Below are 22,643 nucleotides of genomic sequence, written 5' to 3'. Positions count from 1 at the left end.
AGGGTTCCCGTCCATCTGACACACTCTGTAAAGCATTTCAAGCGACACATCTCCAAGACGCGTCGAGGGAAGATGACGTAAAATGTCAAGCACCGCTTGCCTGTAACATGCTCACGTGAAGAATTGTCAGAGTAAGTGCGATTATTTGTATATTTTAACGTACTATTTGTCTTTTTAACAGTGTTATTCTTTTATGTTCGGATTCACCGTGTTTCTTTTGATTGTTTCTGAGTTACCGACGTGTTATGAGTCGATAAAGAGGCGGGAAATGTCTTCAACACGCCGACCTTCACACTTTTAATAAACTTAACCTATTTCTTAAAACACGTAAGAACGTCTTTATATATTACAATACTGTATCTTGTGTTAAATATGATTCAAGTGTGACATTTGAATTATATTGATATATTAATTCTTACGTGTGGGCAGTCTGAATTAAATGGATGTCACGTGACTTACATTTTAATCATTAGGTCAGATTCGTCAAAATAATTCATGTCCTATGTTACTATACTTTTCAATTTTTTGAAAAAAAAAATGGATGACATTTTATTACAGTGGTCACCATGTCCAATCACTGTGGTGTATGTATGATTAGTTGTTGCTATCAATTGAAGAAGTAACTTTGTATAATTGTGACATGGCATAAAATTTAATTTACATAGTATTACAAATATTGTGTTGAGTCTTGTTTATTGTTTGATGCAGATGAGATTAAACCAGGAAGAGCATGATCAGATATAATTTTTTTTGTTCACACTAAAGCGTACAAAGGAGACCTCATGCGGGCTCACCGGCTGCTTTGCTGCTGTAGAAAAGTGTGTTTGAGTACAGCTGCATCTGGAGGACGTGATGTTACAGTATCCCACTGACCACCTGTGCGCCACGTTTTCTGCTTGACTTCCCCTCCAAGGAGTTCCGTCAGCATCCCTCATCAAAGCCGATCTGCTCTACCACAGTTGGGTCAGATCATATCAGCTTGTCGGGAGAGTCTGCATGCCAGATTTTGAAAGCCTGGGGAGGAGTTTGACATGGGATGTAGTGGTGGTCTACCCTGACCATATTTGGATATCAGATCATCTCTGGACGTGTGCCTCATAGATTTGGTTTGTGATTTTCGTGGCAATAACAAGCTGGGCCTCTTTTATTGAAGAATAAAACAAAACAAAATAAAACAGTGGCGGCTCTAGAAAGTTTCATCTGGGGTGGCCAAGGGATGGCTCTCAAGCAACCTTTTTCTGGAAATGGAATTTATGAGGCTCCATATTTGAGTGCTTAAGTATAAAAGTTTATCGGATAGTCAAATACAGTGTTCCATTTTAGATTCCCCCTTCGGCAGGTCTCGTGTTCTGCCAATTGCAGAAACTGCTGTTTGTTCCAAATGTTTTAACAGTGCGTCCTTGTCGGAGGTATGCTCTCCACTGACTTTTGTTTTTAACACCCCATTTACGGTAGCGGTATTAAACCACATTTTGTTTTGAGTCCAACGCTGTGGTATGCTTCTACCCTTGAAGCTCAAAGAACCTTCTTCACAGCCAGTGACATTGAAAGACAGGATTTAGTGTGTTTGTGTCTGCGGTCTTTTGTTAGTCCGGAGTTTGTCTGTACTTGCGTGCACGCTAAGGTTCAGCGGCACAGTTCATAGTCTGCAAGGTGGGAGGTGGTGAGTCCATAATAAAGTCAGAGGGGCTGCTCTGGTGTATGGTGTGGAAGAGGTTCCCCTTTAGGAATTCCCAAACATCAGCACTGAATGTGTGATTCGGACTAGTGGTACAAGATGTGTGCCCACCTCCTACTGGCTGATATTGGCTATTACCGTTGTTTTACAGTAATAGCCTAACATGAGACTGACTACTCCTCAAATTTGATCACGCAAAAAAATAAGTCAAACTCTACATTTTTAGGAATTTTGTCAAACACATATTTAATCTATTTACTTAATACTTAATTAGTCAACGTAGGCTTAAATGTTTGTATAGTCTATTTTAAATAAAGTGAGATTAGATACTCTATATCATGGATACATTTTAATACATATAAAAAATAAAACACACATTTAAGGATAATTTCTGATTTATACTTAGGCCCACTTTTTTATCAATAGGCAATCTTCCATTACAAAACATTTTTAAATACATCACATAAAAAATAACTAAATTGTAAAAATAATGGTTTAGGTTTGGAAAACGATATAAATATTAAAATATTTCAATTTGTAATGTTATGTTTTTCTTTTTATGTCAGCAATGGCTGTGAATCATTTGAGCCGACTGCGTCCGTTGCTGTGTCAGTCCCTGGCGCGACGTCTCAGATGTGCCCCGGTGGTCCCCGCAAAGCTCAGCTCCCCGACGTTCTTCCCTGACGCTCCGTCCCAGCCCGCTGCGTGCGTCCGCCTCTATGCCACCAAGAAAGCCAAAGGTTAGTGTGGAGGTGACTCACGTGCCATGTCTCCCGCCGACCCTTCTTTATCATCCTTTTCCTAGCCAAGACAAAAGGACAAGCGGCCAAGGTGAATATTAGCGCCGCTCTGGTGGAAGACATCATCAGTCTGGAAGAAGTGAAGGAAGACATGGCGGCTGTCGTCAATGCGCTCAAAGATGACTTCACGCGCAACCTCAGCATCAGAACGTCGCCCGGTATTATCTCATATTCTCAATTTAATACAAACATACCAGCTATTTCATCTGCTTAAACCTAAACCAGATTTATCCATCAAAATCCACACGCGCCTTGTTTGCATCGTGCCTCGCCCCTTGTGACCTTACCTTGACCCCACTTTGACCATGATTTCCCCAACTACATCCAGGTCGTGACCCCAGTGCCTCCGGCCTGGAAAGATGGTAGCTTAGTTTGGAATGAGGGTCATAGGGGGATGAAATGGGCGGAAGAAGCGTGTTCTATTCAGCTAAGGACTACCTATGATGATAATAATAGCATTAAATGCATAAAAATCCTTATATGGTCAATTCCTCAGGGTTGTGTTTTATGTTCATATGATCCCAAGATCATATTTGTCCTTCTCCTGACCAGCCTTCCTCTTTTTCATGTTCTGGCTCAAACTATTTCAATTACAAGCACAAAGAACGCTTATTTCCATCTGCTTCCTCGGCATCCATCCCCGCCTCCATCCATCCATCTGTCCGTCCGCCTCTCTTCTGTCCAGCTGCACGGTAATCCGGGGAGGCAGCAGGATTTAGGTCTGACAGCAGGGATGAGATGTTGGAATGGGAATGACGTCAGTTGTACGAGCGTCCGCGTGTGTGTGTTTTGCACAAATTTCCTCATCTGGGTTTAATCAAGAGTAAGTGTGGATCTAAATGTATGAAAGTGTGTAGAAAGCCAGAGATGGATGGAGGTAGAACATCCGCGGGGTTGTTGCGGTCAGAGCTCGGTTGCCAGGGAAGCTTCCATGTAGCATCTTCCTGGATTAGTTTGACTTGGTCATCCTTCAGTCAGTTACTTCACTTTTTGCCCACTACATCTGTATCCCAGATTTTTTTTGTGTGTGTGTGTTTATCATATTTCAGTGTTATTCCTGTGATATTTTCCATCTTTCTTTTCAGTTAGGATCTTTTTCATGTAGAAAAAAAAAAAGATCTATTGGGTAAAAGTTAGACAAGGGAATGAATAATAATATGTCATGGTTTTATTCCATAAATAGCCAATTTACTAATGGATACTTTCAAGTGGACAAACTGAAATCAAAACCGTGTATTCAATTTGATAAATGAGTGAATTAATCTCTTGGCCCTTCATTGTTCTTGTCAAAAGGTGAACCCGTTTATTTATTTTTTTAAATATATCATCATGTTTCTCACGTTAAGTAATATGGTTGCAACTTTTGATATTCTCCTTGCCCCGATCTCTTACCTCTGCCTCTCTCGGTAAAAAAAAAAAAAAAATGGCCGCCTGTCTGGCCGACCTAATTGCTAGCAGATGCGTAGGTGCACATTGTCAAGGCACAAGTAACAAAGACGGACAGGCTGAAGGTCACAACTAGGGATTAAGAAACCCTCTGACCCATCTTTCCATTCTCCATATTTTCGAGATCTGACTATTGATAATCCAACAATGAAATAATCCCATCAAGAAAATAACTATTTATTTTTTCACACACCACCAGCCGTGTCATAAGTTGCAACCTCCGCAGCCTAAGCAGGCACAGAGTGATGTAAGGCAGAGGTGCAAGAGAAGGAAACAACCGCGTCTGAGGTTAGCCAGATGGAAGGCAAAGGGGGGAATGGGTGGAGGGGTGGGGGGGTCGAGGTCAACACACCTTTGCTTCTCTCATCACAGAAGAAAGGAAAGGTGCTCATAAAAATAACACAAAATATTTTTTTTGCAATCATATTTGGTCACTATCTGACTAGATAAATCCTTGTGAAGTATTCTCAAACCCATTTTTATATCGTACATTGTGAAGAACATAAATGTTGTTGTTGTTTTTTTCACTGTGAGAAAGAAAGTAATCATGTTGACATGATAAATCTTTACATGTTAAGGAGCCTTGGACCACATTGTGGTGTCAACACCAGATGGGAAGTTCCCGCTCAACCAACTGGGCCAAGTCTCCATGAAATCCCCTCAACTCATTATGATCAATATGAGCAGCTACCCTGAGGTAAGACCATCATTCACAAACCAACAAAGACAAAAAATTCTTAATTCTCCAGATTTGCACCAAATGCTTCCAAAGCACATGTGCTAGTACTCCAAAACGTTCCTTGGAAATTTCTGAAGTAGTTTCTGTGCAAGCCCACTGACTCACAAACAAACAAACTGCAGTTGCAAAAGTACCTCCGGTCTTGGTTCTTTGCTTCTTGGCGGAGGGATTCATGTGAGGCTTGAAGTGGAGCCAGAGCCGACATAAATGAAACCCGACCTTAGCGTCTCACGCCAACTTGGTCTCGTATGCTAATTGATGGATCGCTGGAGGAGCCCTTTGTTCTGGAGTGAAAGATAGCACCAAGAACTTGAACTGTGTGTGTGTGTGTGTGCGGATATGTAGATACGTCTGTGTGTATGTTGTCACCGAATGGGAAATGACCTCATTTTACCCCCAGGTTAGGAAGGAATGGATTATTTTTCTTGTTTTTTTTTTTTTTTTTTTGTCCCGAACCGGGTTTCCTTCTTCACTGATACAACACTGTACAAATCACAGCTCTAATTCTTCCAGTAGGCTTGTATTGTCCAGACTTTTCCAAACTGGTGGTCCGGAAAGTCAAAGCTCTTTTTGTTTTTCTTTTTTTTTTATTTTGTTTTTAGTACAATTAAGACATTACACAATCATGTATTCCCTGTTCTTCTACATAAAACTCCTTGACAACAATCCAACAATTAAAATAGCAACATTTAGCAATCTAACCTTGAAACGGAGCTGACAAATTATCCTCTTTCGACTTTTCTTGTGCCATCTCTTCAAAGATTTAACAAGAAAGTAGTACATTGGTTTTAATGAAGTATGTTGAAGTGAAACAACTCAATTTAGAGACGAGCTTAATGCGAAGACTAGGTGGCTACGGAGCCTACCCGATGACCTCACGCCACATCAGTGAGTGGGAATCACTTATCATGGCAGAAAATATGAAAACCCTGACCTAAACCTCATCTCACATCAACATAGCCAGCAAGCCAAGGGGATAAGATGTCAAGTAGCGGGGGTGCGGAATTGAATTTGGGGGGAACTTTTCATTTTTAGCCAGAAGTGCCCCCGGGCCAGTGGTCCTCTGGTAAGTGTTTCTTCACAGCGACTCTAACCGCAGACCACACGCGCGCTCCCAGCACATACACGACGTCGCACAAGAGAGGTGAGGCCGTTGTGGCCGGAGCTAATAGGCTTATAATGATGCCTATCCATTACCGGGCCTTCCAGATGCCCTTCAATTGTTTTCCAGTCATTCATTAAGAAGCAGCAGGCCCGTGTAGGTGAGCATCAACCGAGCGCTCGCAGGAAGACGGCAAGTCCGCATTCCTTTCCGCTCACTTCTTGGCTTTGATGTGAAACTTCAGCGTAATCCCCCCCCCCCCCCCCTACTTCCATATTAACGAGAACCTGGCCTGAAAAATTCCGGTTTGGCCGTCACGAGCAACGGAAGAGGTGATGAATACGATGCAGAGAACAACTCAAATATAGGTAGGAGTCAAATCTATCACTTGACGCTCCGAGAGAGCAAGCAGAGGTCTTTGCTCTCTGGGCCCTTTCAGCGGAGAAAAAGAAACAAGAGCTGAATGAATTCATTCAATGCACACAAATACGCTCCTTTCATCTCACCATTTCTTTTTCTCCACCCTCAGTGGAAAACAGCAGAAGGAGAGAAGGGAGGCTTAAAAAAAACAAAACAATAAAACGGATATGCACTTTTTTTTATGCATTTTTAAAACTCTTTGGAATGCTCAGCCTAGGGAATTGTCATGCAGCTAAATTGTGATTTTTTTTTTTTCTTTTCTCCTGTATGCAAAGTGCAGCATCTGGTAAGATGTTTGCAATCTGTCAGTAAAGCCTCTTTTGTGTCCAAATGATCTTGGTCAAGATTGCGTTTTTGGACTACTTACCTCCTAATGTCATGCTGGATGATGGCAGATTTTACGGCTATCTGATGTCCAATCAGCGAGACATTAATGAGGCCATTCCAAGAAAGATCTTTCTCTCTCTCTCTCTCTCTGGCCACAGTTTTGATCACAAGACTAATCAGTGGACGAACTCAGCTTCAAGTGAGCGCACACGTTAAATTGGCAATAATGCAGCCGCAACAGGTAGAGAAGAATGAGCAACAAGAGCCGCTGGTGATTTCATACGGAATGATTCATTCAATGCATGGATCACATGATGAAGGAAGCTAATTGTGTGAACGCTCATGTGTATTTTGGCCACACTGAGAAAATCAAATAAAGTCAGATCTGAGAATATTCCTACAAATACAATTGTTGCCGTACAAGAATCAAGTATGAGACTCAAGTAAAGCTATTATGAGGAAAATTTTAATCAGAATATAGTCTTAATTTTATGAGATTAAATTTGTGATTTTACACTCCCCCAAAAATATAATTGAATGGGGATATTAAGAATTGCAACTTAATAAAGCGTACCCATTTTATGAGAGGGAAGTTGTTTTATTGTTTAATAAAAAGTCACAATTTAAGAGTAAAACATGTTAATTAGCAAGGTAAATAGACAAAAAATTGATATTTCCCCCAAAAAGTTCAGAAAAATGTCTGAATTTTTTTCTATTGGAAAAAATAATTTCACTTTTAAAATTTATTTAATTGCACTCCCCCAGAAACCAAATTGGGAGATGACTTTAAAAATGATTAAAAAAAATGATATTTCCCCATAAAGTAAAAAAATGTTCTGAATTTCTTTCTATTGGAAAAGATTTATTTAATTGCACTCCCCCAGAAACCAAATTTGGAGATGACTTTCAAAATGATTATCTTTTAAAAATAAAAATGAAAATGTGGCGCAAACACTCATTTGTGAGTGTATGTCGCAAGCAGGCTCTCTTGTAGGGTCATTGGGGGTCAGCGGCCTGCCCTGCAACCTCTCAGCCCCGTCCCACAGGACCGGGCGCTGACAGTGGCCCAAGGCACTTCCACAGTGTCCGGGCAGCAGCCGCACACGCACAGCATACAGAACACCTTAATGACTGCCAGCTGAAGAAAGACCACTACCTGCCGTTGCTTGGAGCTTTGATTTTTCCTTTTTTTCACCTCGACTTTCTCGTGTGTGTGTGTGTGTGTGTGTGTGTGTGTGTGTGTTCTTGTTTTTTTGTGTGTGTGTGTGTGTGTGTGTGGCCTCAGGCTACCTCAGCAGCAGCCCGTGCCCTGAGAGAGAGTAGCATGAACCTCAACCCCGAGGTGGACGGGACAATCATCAAGGTGCCTGTTCCTAAGTGAGTCTCTTCTTACACAAACACACACATGCGTGCACACGGATGCACAAACAAAGACTTTCCCAGTTGTTTCACTGGTTTGCGGTCCTCCGTCAGCTCTTCCTTCAGGCATGTGAAAATCTTGACTGCAATTCTTTTTAGGGATACCGATACTAGTTTTAGTTCACGGTATCGGTACCCGCGACACTTTTACGGTCATTTTTACAATTGGTAGTTAGAAATTAGAAGAATATTTTTATTCTATATAATATTAATAATAATATTATTTACGGTTGTTTTTTGAGGGAGGGAATTTTAGGTGTAAAAATACCAGTGGTATCTGCACTTGGTATCGGTGTATTTGAGTACCAGTGGTGGTATCGGTCTGAAAAAAAAAAAAAAGTGGTAGAATTCTTTTTGTTATAATGGCAGTGTTAATAAGGAGCTGCTGATAATATTTTGCATAACAAGCTGTCATGTTTTCAAAATTTCTTCTAAAATGATATTGTATTAACTCTTGGCACAAGAACCAACATCGTTTTGTCATATGTTCCACGTCCCTAATTTGAGTCTTTTCATACAGTTGCTCTTTTTTTTTTACTGTGCATATTTGCATATAAGATGCAAAGCCAGTCCGCTTGTTTATGTACATGCGTGTTTCCTGGCGGTTCTAGCCGCCGTCTCAGCAGCAGGTGTTAGTCTGATGGACCCCCCCCCCCCCCCAAAAGGCAGCCTCCCAGCCCCTCCAATCAGCCCCGGCACGCTCCCGAGCACCCATTTGCATTTGCAAAGAGAAGAAGAAGGCGCCCGTTGATTTGCAGTGGAATCAGCAATTAGAGCGTATTGTTTGCAGTAAATAGATGCTACTCGTGGATTGTTTGCAAATAGTCCAGCGGGCTAGAAAACGCCAATTAGGGACAAAAGAATGGCGAGTGATTAAAACAAGCGGGGTGATTACAAAAAGTTGGCGGGTTGATGAAGGTTTCAGTTCTGAAGTGAAATCTAGGGGAGGGATTGTTTGTAAAATAGAGGCGAGCAACTTTTCGCTAATAACAACCTGGTTTTTAACACTTTGTTCCGTGTTTGTTTTCAAGGTATAATCAAAGGCAAGTTGGTTCATTTGCATCGACACAAGGACTTTTTAAATGACAATTTGAATAGCACTCAATAAATTGGTCGACCTGCGATTTTCCTCGGATTTCTTTTACGTGCAATTATTTATGGAGGTTGGCTTACTGCTACTCTGGGAAACGATTAGCCTGTTTAATATCATCACAAGACCAGAAAGTTGAATGCGGCTTTTAAATGTGTACTTGTGTGCCAGCGATTAAACTTTGCTGTTTGTTTTGTTCCCATTTTTTTTTTATGTTTTTGGGTCTACTCCCTTGGCAGAGTGACACGCGAGCACAGAGAAAACCTCGCTAAGACGGCCAAGCAGTTCAGCAACAAGGCCAAAGACTCTCTGAGGAGAGTGCGTTCAAACGCCGTGACGCAAGTGAAAAAAGCAAAGGAGGGACAATCGGAGGACACCATCCGACTCGTCGAGAAACAGGTACGGAGGAAGAACCAAAGAGGTTTTTCTTTATCAGCAGCCAGACTGTCGCTTCTGTTTTTTTTTTTTACCGACAGATTCAGCAGATGGCCGACAATATCGCGGCGGACATTGACAAACAGCTCGCAGCGAAGACCAAGGAGCTACTCGGTTGAATGTGAGGAGACACACGTGCAGCATTTAGATTTGTTATTTTAATATTTAATACACATTGCGTTGATATTCGACAGCAACACGAAAAGAGCGGGAATGGCATAGTAAGAACAACTCCTCGACATGAGTAGCCAGCTCGTTATGAGCGAGCTAGTGCAGCATAAGTAGCCACTCGACCTCTGAATATCCTCACTTGGTGTCGTGGGAGACCAGCATGCTTCTAGCCAAAACTTTTTCGACCATCTCTGTCGTTCATTCTCCGATTGACTTTTCAGTTTTAGGACTAATTTTGGACTTTTTTTTTTTTTTTTGTCAGGAATTCTTTACGCCAACCACTGGCCTAGCATGAATATTACATCATTATCAATCGTTCTCTCTTATGTGTTCCTTGTTTACCAAGTCGTTGTGTAATTACACCCTAAGATGTTTTCGACTTTGTCGCCACATCACTGGCGAAGAAAAAGCATCCCTCTTGCCTCCTTTTACCGTCTTCAAATAAATACAGGACTAGGTAGGAATGACTTTTTAATGGCATTTGTGGGCTTCCTCCTCATTATAGCCTCTAGCCACAAGGGCTGTCTATTTGGATAAAACAAGCTCACTCCTCTAAATGTCAACTGGCTTTTTTTTTTTTTTTGCTTTTTTTGTCCCGGTGGCAAAAGCAGACAACATTGTCAACCAGTTGCTAAACATTTGCTTCACATTCAAGATTGAAAATGGGTATGCATGTCTAGCATTGACCACATGTCTTCTCTCCTTTAAATGATTATTGATGGACTCTATTTAAGCCAAACCACTTTGTAGTGCGTGTTTGTGCGTGCGTGATGGCTCTTATTTTCTTTTTCTCCACTTTCAGTTTGAAGTCGAATTCCCCCTCCTTCTCCTCCTCCATTAGTTTGAGTGATAATGGACTTTTCCTGTGTGCGCGGATCTGACTGTCGGCACCACAATGGTCCATTAGGGTGGGAGGAAAGCTTTTAATATTGTCTTTGTTCTGAAATAGCTACACTTAAAAAAAAAAAAATAGTATGGTACTCTTATAGTGGTTGGATTGTATGAATGGGAGCAAAACCATTAGCATAGACTTCTGTTTTCCTCTTCCTGTGGTTTTGTCTTTATATTTATTTTGGGCGCAGTCCAACGGTTTCACCAATTTTTACGCTATCGAGCGTTTGCTAAAAGATGTTACAATGAAGCCGGCCCGCGTCCTTCGGCGCGGTTCCGTTTTAACGGGCTAAACAGAACAGAGTCGTTGGATAAACACGAGTTTTGCCTGTGAAAGGGACGCCGGCGGCCTCGCGTGGAAATGGCGGCGTTCTCCGGGCCATTCCGTGTCCAGATGTCAGCAATTTTGGGGGGCATTGTGTACCTTGGCCTGCAACAGAGGCTTCATGATCGATGGAGGGCTGAAAATCTCCAAGTCTCTGGCGCAACAAACGCTGGCCAAGCGTGAGGAAATTGCTTTCAGCTGATAGCTTCATTTCGCTTGACATTTATCAAGTGAAAGAGTTTTTTTTTTGGGTATGTTTACCACAAAACAGCATACCGCCTTCTCGGCTCATGCGTGCGTACGCGCCTTCCGTCTTTATAGAAGTTGCGGCGTGTCCTTTGGCCCTACCGCAGAAAAATATACAAATCTAAATTAGCTCAGTAAACTTTTGGAGGATTTGATAGCAGGGTCTTTTGTTTGCGTTTGGTGCACAGAAGGAAAGATAACCACACGGGGCTGTGATAAATGTGACGTGCTAACTTTGGGGGTGGAAAAGTTAACAAATCATAGTGTACACAAGTGGCCACTTCAATAGGTACACCTGCACAATTTGACAAGATGTATGAAGTCTGCCTTTAGACAGAAAATAATGCTATGTGCAACTTTTTCCCCATAATAATGAAAAGTAGGTCAACTGTTTTGACAAAATGTGATGTCACAATTTGGCTCATTTACATCATCAACAAACATCTCCGCCAATGACATGACCAGCTCCGCTTGACAAAACTCCAGAGCCATTTTCAAGCAATGACCTCTGCTGTCAAATCAAATTCAAAAAAGTAAGCAGAAGCTCCGTTTAGTTTTCTTGGATGCCGGCATACATAGGCCTGGGTATGACAACCAATTCTGAACATTTCACTTGTGTCGTGCAGATACTGTACGACAAAATAGATCAGGTTAAAATGCAAGTCGAGAGATAAAGTGCAATTTGTGCTGGTGTTGTTGCATTCCCCATCATCCTCTCATCTGTACTTCTCTATGCTGATTTCTTTCTTACATATCTGAGAGTAGCATGACACCAGCGTGCTCCAAGACACGCACACACATATCCCCCCCTTTCCCCTCATCACCTCTGGAGTGCGAAAGAGTGTGTGAAGATATCATTGAGGCGCCAATCAGCGCATGAATATGAAATAAAGCTCTCCAAGGGGACAACGCGTGCAGCGTAAAATGGCTGCTTATGCAAATTCAATTGAAATGATTCTGATGTTCTTAAGGAGATCTCTGACCTTTCCAGTCAGCTTACACGGCCTTATTAATATTTATAAATGTAATTGGCTGAGCTCGGGTGGTGTGAGGCCTTGCTCTGGTGCGGTTAGACATATGCAAGCCCCCCCCCCCCTTCTTCCACTACAGGTGGACGCTCTTTCTGAAGCTTACTTAGATTCTTCTTAAGGAGGAAGTTGGATATCCTAATCATCAGGTAAACTAATAGCGTTTCCTTCCGCCGTAATCGGCATGTCAGTCATTCCCAGAATTGCTCCTGTCTGTCTGGTCTGCGAGCCATTTGGATGGAGCGGAACGTGCATCCACTGAGTAAACCCCCCCCCCCCTTCCCTTTGACGTGCTTCCACGCACCTCCCGCTTCTCCGACGTGAACAAAGCCTTCCTCAGTCTAAAGTGGCTCAATCTCAAATGATTAGCGGCATGGGAGGAATTACATATTTAGCTTTACGTCCGTCACCATTTCCTCCCGCGGCCTGATCTGAAGTGAGTGGCGAGCGGTGCCCTCCCTGTCGCTATCTCTGTGAGACTAAAAGGACCCCCCCCCCCCCCAGATACCCCCCACCCCACCCTACAGGAGAGTGTAATCAAGGGCTTCCAGCAGTGTAGAAGATGAGAAGTGCAGCGTGGACCCTGATGACAATAGACTCAAATTACATCTTTTATGTCTAAAGTCAGAATCTTGTCCCCCGTGGGAGCCGTTTGTGGTTTTTAGGAAGACCCCCCCCTCCCCCTCATGAGGCTTATACGAAATATAAAAAAAAAATATGTTGCAGCGGTCAACTGTATTAGTGTCCAATTTCCCCCTGAACACTTTTCTTCCTTGATGTCCTTTCAAAACTAGTTTGCCCGCATAAAAATCGGTTTGAGGTTTGTTTTTATTACCATTGGACGATTATCTGGGTTACCACTGAGTACTACAACCGCACGAGTCCGTAAACAAAAACAGTGTAGCTCAGCTTCTGGCTAGCGGTAGATTTGTTTCTGGCAAAATGACAAATTTTTTTCAAGTCATTTGAAATGCCATCAGTCAAACCTGTTGCAGTTCATCCTCCATAGCATCATCTCCCGCTCATAAATAAAGCAGATGAACACGGTCCAAGCCATCGGACAGGAAGCCTGTTAATCTGCAATCCAATCCAGCCCGAGTCAAAAATGAAACCCGGCTCGGCTTGACTGAGCGGGACCTGCGAGGAAGGAAGTGGAGAACTCAGGAAGTGGCGTTCAGAGCTTTCACCAGTCATATCCATCACTTGGGCTGGTGATGGAGGCATGATTGTGTGTGTGTGTGTGTGTGTGTGTGTGTGTGTGTGTGTGTGTGTGTGTGTGTGTGTGTGTGTGTGTGTGTGTGTGTGTGTGTGTGTGTGTGTGTGTGTGTGTGTGTGTGTGTGTGTGTGTGTGTGTGTGTGTGTGTGTGTGTGTGTGTGTGTCGTATCCATCACACAGCCAGGAGAGCAGAGTCATTAGAGGGGTTGGGCCGCATTTTAACTAAACATCTTTTTCCATAAAATAAATGCTTCCAGGTTAGCGCGGGTCCCGGAGAAGCCAGGTCGCCCAGCGTTTGCTGCCACTCATCTGATCTCAATTACCAGGCAGCGCCCGGGTCACAGCCTGCATGGATGCACACTGAAGAAGACAAGCAAGCAAGTGTGCCTTACTCTTTTTTTTTTTTTTGCTTCCAATTGACACATTGCCACCCCCGGCGTGAACCTTACACTCTTTACGTTTCCATGACTGCAGCACACACGCTACACTTTAAGCCCTTCTCAAACAGAGGGACCCCCCGGGCCGGGGGGGGGGGTAATGATTACACTTGTAAATTTGCTGGGTCAAAAATAACCCAATTTTGGTCCAAAATTCCACTGACCCCCACTACTTGGGTCAATTTGACCAGATGATCAGATTTTTTTTTTTCACATTTAGCTCTTATGGCTACACTGTAAACAAATGCTGCAGCTCAGCTAACAGGGCGCCATCGCTTGCTAGCTTGACACATGCTTTTGGCGGTATGGTCAAACGCATTTGACCTCGCCAATAAGGAAGCAACCCAAAGCGGACTATTACTTTCCAATTGACTATTGCATCACTTGGCAATTAACCAGACCGGTTTAAGTGAGAAAGTCATCATGGGGTGAACTTTAACCCCGTGCCATCAACCTGCTTAATCACAAGTCTGACACAATTTATCGTTTACATTTTTACTGGCGAATGCTGCGCCGATGTTTTTTTTTTTTTTTAATGCATTTAAGTTTTTAATGCACACTTGTTATTTTTTGTTTTTTTCAATTCCAACTATTTAAGTTACTCCTTTTTGAATGCATTCAGTCGGTCAGTGGAAGAAGGAGACCATCAGGCTGTTCTGTTGTAAATACTTTAGAAGCGTGTGCATGACTTTTGGTGTTTAGTTCGTGTGCATTTACATCTCTACATCATCATAGGATAATTGCTTCCTCATGCTTCCTTTCTTCCCCTCGCCGCGAATATTAATTACCAGAAGACGAAACCAAGCCCTTTGGTCTGCAAGGTTAAGGTTAAAAGAGGAAATAGGGGGCCGCGTGTGTGTGTGTGTCTGTGAATGCCAAAAAAAAAAAAATCATACAATTACAAAGCAGTAAAGTTTCGCGGGATAAACTTGTGAGCCAATTATTTTCAGATATACTATAAATAGTTTTTTTTTTTTATTTATTCAACTTTTTTGTTTGTCTGATGCCTTTAGGTGTTGCTTGCTTCTTATTCGTCCTTATTCCTTATTTTATGATAAACTGGATTGCGTTAATGTGATAAGATACAACTTCAAATGCATTATAAAAATAGTAAAGCTATCGTTGAATAAAACCTACCCAAAATAAATCAGCATTTCTTATTTTCCAATTAGTGAACCTAATTTATTGACACCATAATTAAAAATATGGAAAACCATGTAGAGTGCGTGCTGACTTGGTGTGGGCAGGTAGATGGCGCCATCTAGTGACTTTTTGGACATTTTATATAAACCTCCAGTAGGGGTCGTCAATGTTTTAGAAAAAGATCTACGTACTTGCTCTTGCACAAAATACTTCAATTATATGTGTAAATTACAGCAATTGATGTTCATTTAACCATCCATCTTTTCTCACAATAATCATCAACAATGATTTGAAAAGGTTAGAAATAATTTATTTTGTGTTTTCATTTTCCAGTGATGAAGTTCACATCATTCCCAGGAAATCAAAATGATCCATTACTAGTGAGCTGATTTTAGAACCAGCCCTTACACAAGTCTGAATACAATACTAAACAGATGATTACTTTCAGGTCCCATGTCATTAAGAGTGAAATTAAAATTGACAAATATACCATTATGAATACGCCCTGGTATACAGGAGCCATATTCAAATAATGCTACTGTATTAACCTTACAAAGATAACTTTGTTAAAGAGGTTGAGGCTGAAGTATTTTAAATCTTGATATTATTCTAAGAGTTGCTTTTTTTTATGTTGGCTTTAAAAAAAAAAAAAAAGTTTTTCAGTAAAATAAGACTTTTTTTTTTTTAATGTTGCGGTAAAATAGCTCAAACTAAAATAGAAATCAATCATTTCTTTCTAGACAGAAAATGTAACAGATATCACTAGACTACAGTACTCTGTGTTTCTCACTGACAAAAAAACTTTCAGTGATCTCATTGTGCATGTGAACAGTTCAATTAAATACTATTTCTCACATCTGTCTGTTCTTTACCTTACTAAATGGAGCTGCATTGAAGTACCTAAAAAAAAAAAAAGTGCTAACAGTGCCTTCAACACTATGTAGGTTTCTAGTAAAAGTCAAGTTTAATTTCAAGTTAAAAAAAACTATTGTGAGGTGTGTATATTGTGACATTAGGGCTAATTCAAATTCAAGAACTAATTGACAAAAACAAAACAAAAGTAGTGGGTCTAGATTCAAACCCAGAGGTACTCCACAACTAATTTATGTACCTAATTTTTGCATGGCCAGCCACACAATTGTTTAGGTTTCACGGAAAGAAAAAAAAAACCTTACAGTATTATCAATTTTGGAGGTTCCTCTGTGTAAATAAATAAATAGCTACATCAGTCAAGACGACCAAGATCGCCTTTTTAACCTTGAACTCTTGGCTAAAATGTCACAATTACACCAGCGTCTTGCTCATCCTGCAAGATCTGGGGCCCTCGAGGAATTGTCTTCCTCTGATGTCTGGCAGTAAAGCCTGGAGACCCTCAAGCGGACGCTCACTAGAAACAAGGACAAGATCTATTTTCCAGCATTGTCATGATGGCAACAAATGCAACTTAGGAATTTTACTGACTAAGTAGCCGGCGAAGTAATTTCTGCATGCGGGCAGCTCCGCGTCTCCATCTGGTTTCGGCTTCAGAGGAGTTGCCCGCCTGAGGATCTTTCAAAACCTCCCGCTGTTGGTTCACCTTGCAATCTGAAGACACCCAAAGTATAAATCTCCATCAAGGGTTAGGGTTTCAATCTTTCTGGTCATTAGATACACACAGACTGATTAACTGCAGTACTAAACTAACCAATCAATCATCGACTATTAACTTTGCAACAATTCAACGGGTGCTGCAAAATTACAGCCAATTAAAAATGACTTTTCACAACCACACACTTAAAAAAGCTTTCGGGTGAAACATGCAAATGAGATGACAAATTCTATTTATAACTTTGATATTTACCATTGGCCAGAAAGCAAAGTGTGGAGAGTCTCTTGCCAAGAGGAAGAAATGGAAAGAAGGTGTATCTGAATTTTTGTACTTGCTAAGCCACCTGGTTTTAGTTATGTAGATTTACTTTATTGTTATATATAGTTTTTAAATTGTATTATTTAGTTGTCATTATTTTGGAAAGCTACTTTTGTCTTCTGCTTTGGTTTTGAATGTTTAAGCTGTTTCCAAATGCCTATTTTTTTAGGTGCTTTTGGTTGTTTGAAGCACATTGAGTGGCCTTTTGTATGAATTATAAATTAAATCAGTTACCTTCAGTAAAAATAGAAATGGCTTCTTCCTCTTTTTGCTTCCTTGATCTTATTTGTTCTTTCCTGGAGAGACCTAAATAAACAAACAAATAAAAAGAAAACACTATAAAGGTTGACACTAAACAAGAAACATGAGCAAACAAGTTACATTTTAGCTGTTAGTAAAAAAAAAAAAAGCAAAGTCGTGTGTTATTACATCAAGTAGACATCCAAATACCTTTTTGCCACCAGAGAATTAGCACTATGACGAAGACAATCGTAAATACTATTACGATACATGTGCTAATTACTACTGCAGTGTTTGTGTTTTCCTTCGTTTTGTGGGTTTCATCTATTTAAAAAGAAGTGAAAAACAAAAAAAGTACATGTGATTTCTCAGGGGGTGATTTTTCATGTGAGTCGTCACAATAGAAACAAAGGAACATACTGTCAAATGATGGGTTCGTACTTCCCCATAGTTTTGTCAGTCACAGTTTCTTACTCCCCCATACATTTTAAAACCGCTGATTCATGTCTCGAGTCACAGTTTGGAAATTCTGTCGAATTTCCAGAAACTATTTCAATCTAGCCCTGGGAATTTTCATGGTTGAGAGTCCCGTAATATATTGTATTCATTTCTGATTATTTGAAATGAGAATTATTGAACTGAAATGTACGTGTTTATTCAGTTCCTTAAAAACATGTTTTACACTCAACTCTTTGAAAATATCGTTCATTGATTTATTGTTACTATAAAATTGGTAATATTGTGAAATTAATTTACATTGTATTTAGTCGATCCAAAACTTGGCTAAATATAATTTTTGAACAATACAATAGAAAATTCAATTCAGAAATATTGGCATTTTACACACACATTTGAACTATTATTTATTTATTATTAAAGCTAATTTATGTGTGATCTAGCCCATCATAGCTTTAATCAATTTTCAGAGGCATTTGCAGAGGAGGAAAATTTCAAAAGTGCCTGCTCACCTGGAATAAGAAAAGTTGCAGAGGAGGAACTACTATCAAAGCGGCAGGTGTAGTTGTTTTTCTGCGATGATCCCACCTTTATCCCAGATGTGATTCTGTAGAGGCCCTCCTCTGTCATCACAACGCTAGAGCTGGCGTTGAGCTTTTGCCCTTGACCATCCATCCAGGCCACCGTAGACATCGGGTAGCCCTCGGACCGGCAGCTTAACACGAGCTTGCCTCCGGTTACCGTCTCGGAAATGGTTTTTGTGATTGTTTTATAAGGTGCTGCAAAAATGAAAAGAAGTCTTCTCAACGAAATGGTTGAAACATCATGTAGAAACAATCACATCCTTCGCCGGAGTGACACCCCCGCGATGATGTCAAAGTCAACAGGTAAGCAGAGCTGCGTTGAGTTTTGTCCATCGCATACATTAGCGCCATATTTCCAAATTGCTAAAGAGCAGCAAGATATTGCTACCCTATAACTACAACCCCTGTCGTCATGGTAACTAAATCCAAATTCCAAAAAGGAGTTGCTTACCAGTAACAGATAGTTGAATGTCTTTATAGTCAGCCCCGTTCCTCGTCCGCACCACACACTGGTAGTTTCCCGAGTCATTGATGCGAAGTCTGGACACCTGTAACAAAACTGTTTCTCTATTTCTGCTCCTACTGATACTCCAGCTCCATGTTTCCATGAAAATCACATAAGAACCTGACCTGCAGTATGGCCCGGCCGTCTTTAATTTCCTCGGTGAGAAGAATGCCCCGACCCTTGAAGTCCGGATGCTGGAGAGAAGCTTTCTCCAGCCCGCTATCTAGGCGGGACACCAAGCGGCTCGAAGCCGTGGAGATCCAGTACCAAGCCACCGTCAAATCCTCATAGGGATACGGTGACAAAGGGTAGAAGTGGCAGCCCATGAGCACTTCTCCTCCCATTTGGGCACTGTATGAGACTTGTTCGGCATCAGTGGTTAACAAGACTGTTGGAAGGTAGGCAAGAGAGAAAATTGAATAGGGCTGCTGTGGAATAAAAGTGCTTATCAATTATCAATTCCAATACCTTGGAGACAGGGCTGGAACAGGAATTGCAAAATAAAAACTTTGGACCAGATCATTTAGAGCTGTAGAGAGAATAGCATAAGAGTCACACAAGCAACAGGCTCGTCCTCGTGAAAAAAGAAATACAAAAATTAATTTTTGCTCATAAAAATAAGAGCATTTGAATAAAATAACAAAATCCAACATTTTAGATCATTTATTTATTCTTCACTGCAATACATTGGAAAATTGTCTTCAGGAAAATATACATTGTCTGTACTCAAGTGGTTTTAAGTAAAACGATTTTTTTACAAATTTAGAGACAAATTAGTATTCAATTTGATCTCCAAACTACACCTACGTTTACTTGTATTTCGGATATCAAGCAAGCCAGCAAGCAACAATTCTTAATTCTCCTACCTTGTGTGTGAACTTGTCGTCTGTGTGACTCTGAATGAGTCCTGAGCGTTCAAGTCATTTATTGCACGTTCCACACCCCATAGTTGTCACAATTGCCGTGGCGTCACTTTATTTTGGAAAATGCATGTCATGGCAACGATCAAATCTTTTACTTTGAAAGGACAACCAGAATAGGTTAACGCCAGAGCGGAATGACGGACGTCTAAACAACTGCCTTCCTCGATAACAGAGTATGTATATAAACTTACATTCCAAGGTCAAACAAGGTAAGATGTTTTATGACGCGTCGTATTTTATTGTTTGCGTTTTGAAATATTTGCAATACCCGTACAATTAGGTGGAGCTAACACTCTGAAAGTCGCTCGGAAGTGAAACATGTCATTTGGAAAATGAAAAACGGACGTCAAGCTAAGATAATTCCGAGTCATACAAGAGTTTGACAGAATTCAGAATTGCATTTTAAGTACATCAAATGAGCACGTAACCACTGCACTGTTTTTTCCTTCTCCCTTCCAGGTCAGCTGTAACGTCGTCAGCATGGGTTTTATTCTCTCCAAATCAATGGACGCAAACTTGACTAAACAGCAAGAGTTTATGTTGCATAATTCGAGGCTTCAGGTGAGAACTGTTGCTATGGCAATTATAGTAGTGTTAAACAGCCCCTGTGTAACCTGTGCAACCAGTCAGTCAAGCACACTTTTCCATGTCCGGCGCCAACGTAAACAGGAACAACGTAAGTCGGTGTGGGTGCGAGTGCGGATGATTGTTTGTCTCAGTGTGCCCTGCGATTGGCTGGCAAACAGAAAAAAAAGTCCTAACCCAAACAATAATTGTGTTATGAGTATCAATGTTTTTCCTCAAGAGCTGACGTAGCTATTCCATCTGTGTGTGTGTGTGTGTGTGTGTGTGTGTGTGTGTGTGTGTGTGTGTGTGTGTGTGTGTGTGTGTGTGTGTGTGTGTGTGTGTGTGTGTGTGTTATGCTTAAAGTCAAAGTTAATTACTGTATTTTGATTCATGGGTTTAATTCGTCCATATTGAAATGACAAATATTCCTGCCATGACTTTATTACTTTTTTTTAAAAAAAATCCTTTTGGAGCATGATTTACTGGGATTATTGATAGCTACAAGCTACATTGCAGGTGTTAATTTTTCAACACGGTAACATTAGGTTGTTTTTTTTCTCCCCTCAACCCAGCTGTACACATAGTAAATGAAGACTAATCTTTTTTTTGGGTTGCTGAACATGAACAGATTTCTCATTTCTCGGATCCAGATGCTCTAAAGCATGAATCTACTTTTGCAGCTGGCCACCAGGGCGATACTTTGAGGTTGTGGGTTTCATTGTGACGTACAAGTTGAAACCAATATGTCACTGGTGATGTGACTCACTTAATAACTTTGACCAAGCGATGACACTTCAATTTCAATGTGATGTAGAAGTTTCAATATGTCACTGGGGATTTTGCCAAATGTGTTTGTTCCTTCAATTTTGCCTGAAAATACCAAAACAGTTTTATTTGTTTTAAAACAAATATTACAATCATTTATTTTCATCCCCAATTCCGTTAAAATAAATTTTCATCACTTTTGATTTTAAATTGAATTTGTGACGTCGTGTATTTTGTTAAAAACCTCGTGTGACGTCAAAAGCCCTCATGAGAATAATTGGTTGAATAATTGAACCTTTTCTCTCGGCAAGGGATTGGACCACTTCGCCACCCAAAAAAAATTTGAAACAGCATGCTTCTTGAAAGTGCTGTAAAAGAAAATATCGCTTGATTATGTATATTATCTCAAGTGCAGTTTTAGTGAACAAGAACTCACCTTTGACGTAATCGCAGCTGAAGCTTTCTGATTTTCCACCATTGTTTTCCTGCCCACTGTACACCGCAATCGGTCACAATAGGAGGCTGATGTTATCATTAGCATTTTTTACATTAGCCGTATTTATCCACAGCGAATCAGAAATGTTCACTAGTTTGCTACCGTCCAAAACCACTGATGCCTCAAACCAAATGGTAACCTGGTAATAATCATCAATTAAACTGAGCCTTGACTTCATGTTTTCACAGATGGAGCGTCAGATGATGCTACAGAACCAGATGAGAGAGCGACAGATGGCCATGCAGATCGCCCGCTCCAGAGAATTCGTCAAATACTTTGGCACATTTTTCCTCGTGGCCTCCGCCGGCCTAACGCTGGGGTGAGTTTCACACGGCACCTGCCTTTTGTCCAGTGGCCTTTTACTGCTGTCGCCGTCATGCCGTCCCCAAAATGTCATTTTTTACAACTCGCTAGCTTTTACCACCAATAACAGCAAAACGCTCCGGCGGTTGACAAATCGGGTGCAGTCACAAGTGAAAATCTTTTTTTTTTTTTCTTATCCAGTGCCCTAAAAAATAAGAAACCAGCTTTGTTGGCACCCATCTTGCCACTCAGCTTTGTATTTGTCTATCAAATGGACGGCGCCTACGGAACACTTATTCATCGAATTCGAGGTAAGGTTGGTTCCATTTGTTTTCCTCATCCAAGCTATATTTTGTAAGGCTTCCATTCCGCTCTCCCTCCCGTGGCTTTTTTTTAGGGGAGGCCGAAAGTATCATGGTGTCTGAAAAAGAGCGTCTGGACTTGCCTCACGGGACGCCGACCTTCGATAGCATAGAGAAGGCCCGACGTGCTAAAAGCAACCTGGCCTCCTTCTTGGAGAGATAATAATCTTGTCCTCCAGAAAGACAATCCAATGGTAAAACCGTCCATTCGCGCTTGTGTTATCGTTACCTACTGCTATTCTTGAGTGCATTTTTTTTTTTTTCATGCAATGTGGTACGGTTGATGAACGTTGCCTTTCGCTAATGATTTTCATGATCGAAAATGAAATTAGCGGCAAATAACCCAAGTGCTGAACTTGATCTTGCGTTAAAGATTCATTAGGTGAAGAACATCATAAAATTCCAACCTGCCGGGTGCGAATCAAACTTTATTAAAAGTTAAAAGTGTCACCTTTTATTCATAATTAGACCATGATGGAAGACGAAATGTATTTCAGTTCAATGATGAGTTTACCTTTTTGAATAGTAATATATAAAAAAAACCCTGCTTTTTTTGTTATGATGTCTTTTGAATGGAAAATTAAACCGGATCCTTCTCAACAATTTAACGTGGCATCGAGGCG

General features: G+C 40.9%; 3 protein-coding genes across 7 annotated transcripts; 2 read left to right on the top strand and 1 right to left on the bottom strand.

The window, feature by feature from the left end:
* Positions 1 to 4: 4 nt before the first annotated feature.
* Positions 5 to 17,101, top strand: mrrf (mitochondrial ribosome recycling factor). 2 transcript variants are annotated; one of them, XM_085925320.1, is made up of 8 exons: positions 5 to 131; positions 2,245 to 2,418; positions 2,484 to 2,636; positions 4,503 to 4,621; positions 7,798 to 7,889; positions 9,261 to 9,420; positions 9,498 to 9,577; positions 13,591 to 17,101. In XM_085925320.1, exons 2-7 carry the CDS (start codon positions 2,247 to 2,249, stop codon positions 9,573 to 9,575), a joined length of 774 nt encoding a protein of 257 aa, XP_085781446.1. In that variant the 5' UTR covers positions 5 to 131; positions 2,245 to 2,246; the 3' UTR covers positions 9,576 to 9,577; positions 13,591 to 17,101. The 2 variants fall into 2 exon arrangements, with proteins under 2 accessions (XP_085781446.1, XP_085781447.1); XM_085925321.1 differs by lacking the exon at positions 13,591 to 17,101 and adding an exon at positions 9,890 to 13,579.
* On the bottom strand, positions 15,219 to 20,169 carry LOC147048041 (programmed cell death 1 ligand 1-like). 2 transcript variants are annotated; one of them, XM_085925318.1, is made up of 9 exons: positions 19,471 to 20,169; positions 19,073 to 19,133; positions 18,730 to 18,992; positions 18,551 to 18,647; positions 18,028 to 18,294; positions 17,270 to 17,383; positions 17,054 to 17,125; positions 16,375 to 16,497; positions 15,219 to 16,300 (listed from the first exon to the last, which is right to left on the bottom strand). In XM_085925318.1, the coding sequence occupies exons 2-9, from the start codon at positions 19,125 to 19,127 to the stop codon at positions 16,215 to 16,217; spliced, it is 1,077 nt and encodes a 358-aa protein (XP_085781444.1). In that variant the 5' UTR covers positions 19,128 to 19,133; positions 19,471 to 20,169; the 3' UTR covers positions 15,219 to 16,214. The 2 variants fall into 2 exon arrangements, with proteins under 2 accessions (XP_085781444.1, XP_085781445.1); XM_085925319.1 differs by lacking the exon at positions 17,270 to 17,383 and having other exon boundaries at positions 19,471 to 20,158.
* Positions 19,555 to 22,632, top strand: plgrkt (plasminogen receptor, C-terminal lysine transmembrane protein). 3 transcript variants are annotated; one of them, XM_085925325.1, is made up of 5 exons: positions 19,555 to 19,700; positions 19,987 to 20,088; positions 21,544 to 21,674; positions 21,860 to 21,969; positions 22,056 to 22,619. In XM_085925325.1, exons 2-5 carry the CDS (start codon positions 20,008 to 20,010, stop codon positions 22,181 to 22,183), a joined length of 450 nt encoding a protein of 149 aa, XP_085781451.1. In that variant the 5' UTR covers positions 19,555 to 19,700; positions 19,987 to 20,007; the 3' UTR covers positions 22,184 to 22,619. The 3 variants fall into 3 exon arrangements, with proteins under 3 accessions (XP_085781451.1, XP_085781449.1, XP_085781452.1); XM_085925323.1 differs by having other exon boundaries at positions 19,613 to 19,736; positions 22,056 to 22,620; XM_085925326.1 differs by lacking the exons at positions 19,555 to 19,700; positions 19,987 to 20,088 and adding an exon at positions 20,107 to 20,203 and having other exon boundaries at positions 22,056 to 22,632.
* The last annotated feature ends 11 nt before the right edge of the window (positions 22,633 to 22,643 follow it).

Source organism: Syngnathus leptorhynchus, chromosome 12, assembly GCF_054491065.1.
Source record: "Syngnathus leptorhynchus isolate UIUO chromosome 12, UIUO_Slep, whole genome shotgun sequence".
NCBI classification, from domain to species: domain Eukaryota; kingdom Metazoa; phylum Chordata; class Actinopteri; order Syngnathiformes; family Syngnathidae; genus Syngnathus; species Syngnathus leptorhynchus.
Note: the sequence above shows the minus strand (reverse complement) of the source record. Positions and strands in the feature narration are given on the sequence as shown.

Bases quoted from the DNA above. Each gene is read 5' to 3' on its own strand.
- mrrf (XM_085925320.1), top strand. From the start codon at position 2,247: ATGGCTGTGAATCATTTGAGCCGACTGCGTCCGTTGCTGTGTCAGTCC. The intron at 4,622-7,797 runs GTAAGACCATCA...GTGTGGCCTCAG, and splicing joins ATATGAGCAGCTACCCTGAG to GCTACCTCAGCAGCAGCCCG. The intron at 7,890-9,260 runs GTGAGTCTCTTC...CTCCCTTGGCAG, and splicing joins ATCAAGGTGCCTGTTCCTAA to AGTGACACGCGAGCACAGAG.
- LOC147048041 (XM_085925318.1), bottom strand. From the start codon at position 19,127: ATGATCTGGTCCAAAGTTTTTATTTTGCAATTCCTGTTCCAGCCCTGT. The intron at 18,993-19,072 runs GTATTGGAATTG...ACCTTCCAACAG, and splicing joins GTTCCAGCCCTGTCTCCAAG to TCTTGTTAACCACTGATGCC. The intron at 17,384-18,027 runs GTGAGCAGGCAC...CTTTTTAAATAG, and splicing joins TGCAACTTTTCTTATTCCAG to ATGAAACCCACAAAACGAAG.
- plgrkt (XM_085925323.1), top strand. From the start codon at position 20,008: ATGGGTTTTATTCTCTCCAAATCAATGGACGCAAACTTGACTAAACAG. The intron at 21,675-21,859 runs GTGAGTTTCACA...TTTCTTATCCAG, and splicing joins TCCGCCGGCCTAACGCTGGG to TGCCCTAAAAAATAAGAAAC. The intron at 21,970-22,055 runs GTAAGGTTGGTT...GCTTTTTTTTAG, and splicing joins ACTTATTCATCGAATTCGAG to GGGAGGCCGAAAGTATCATG.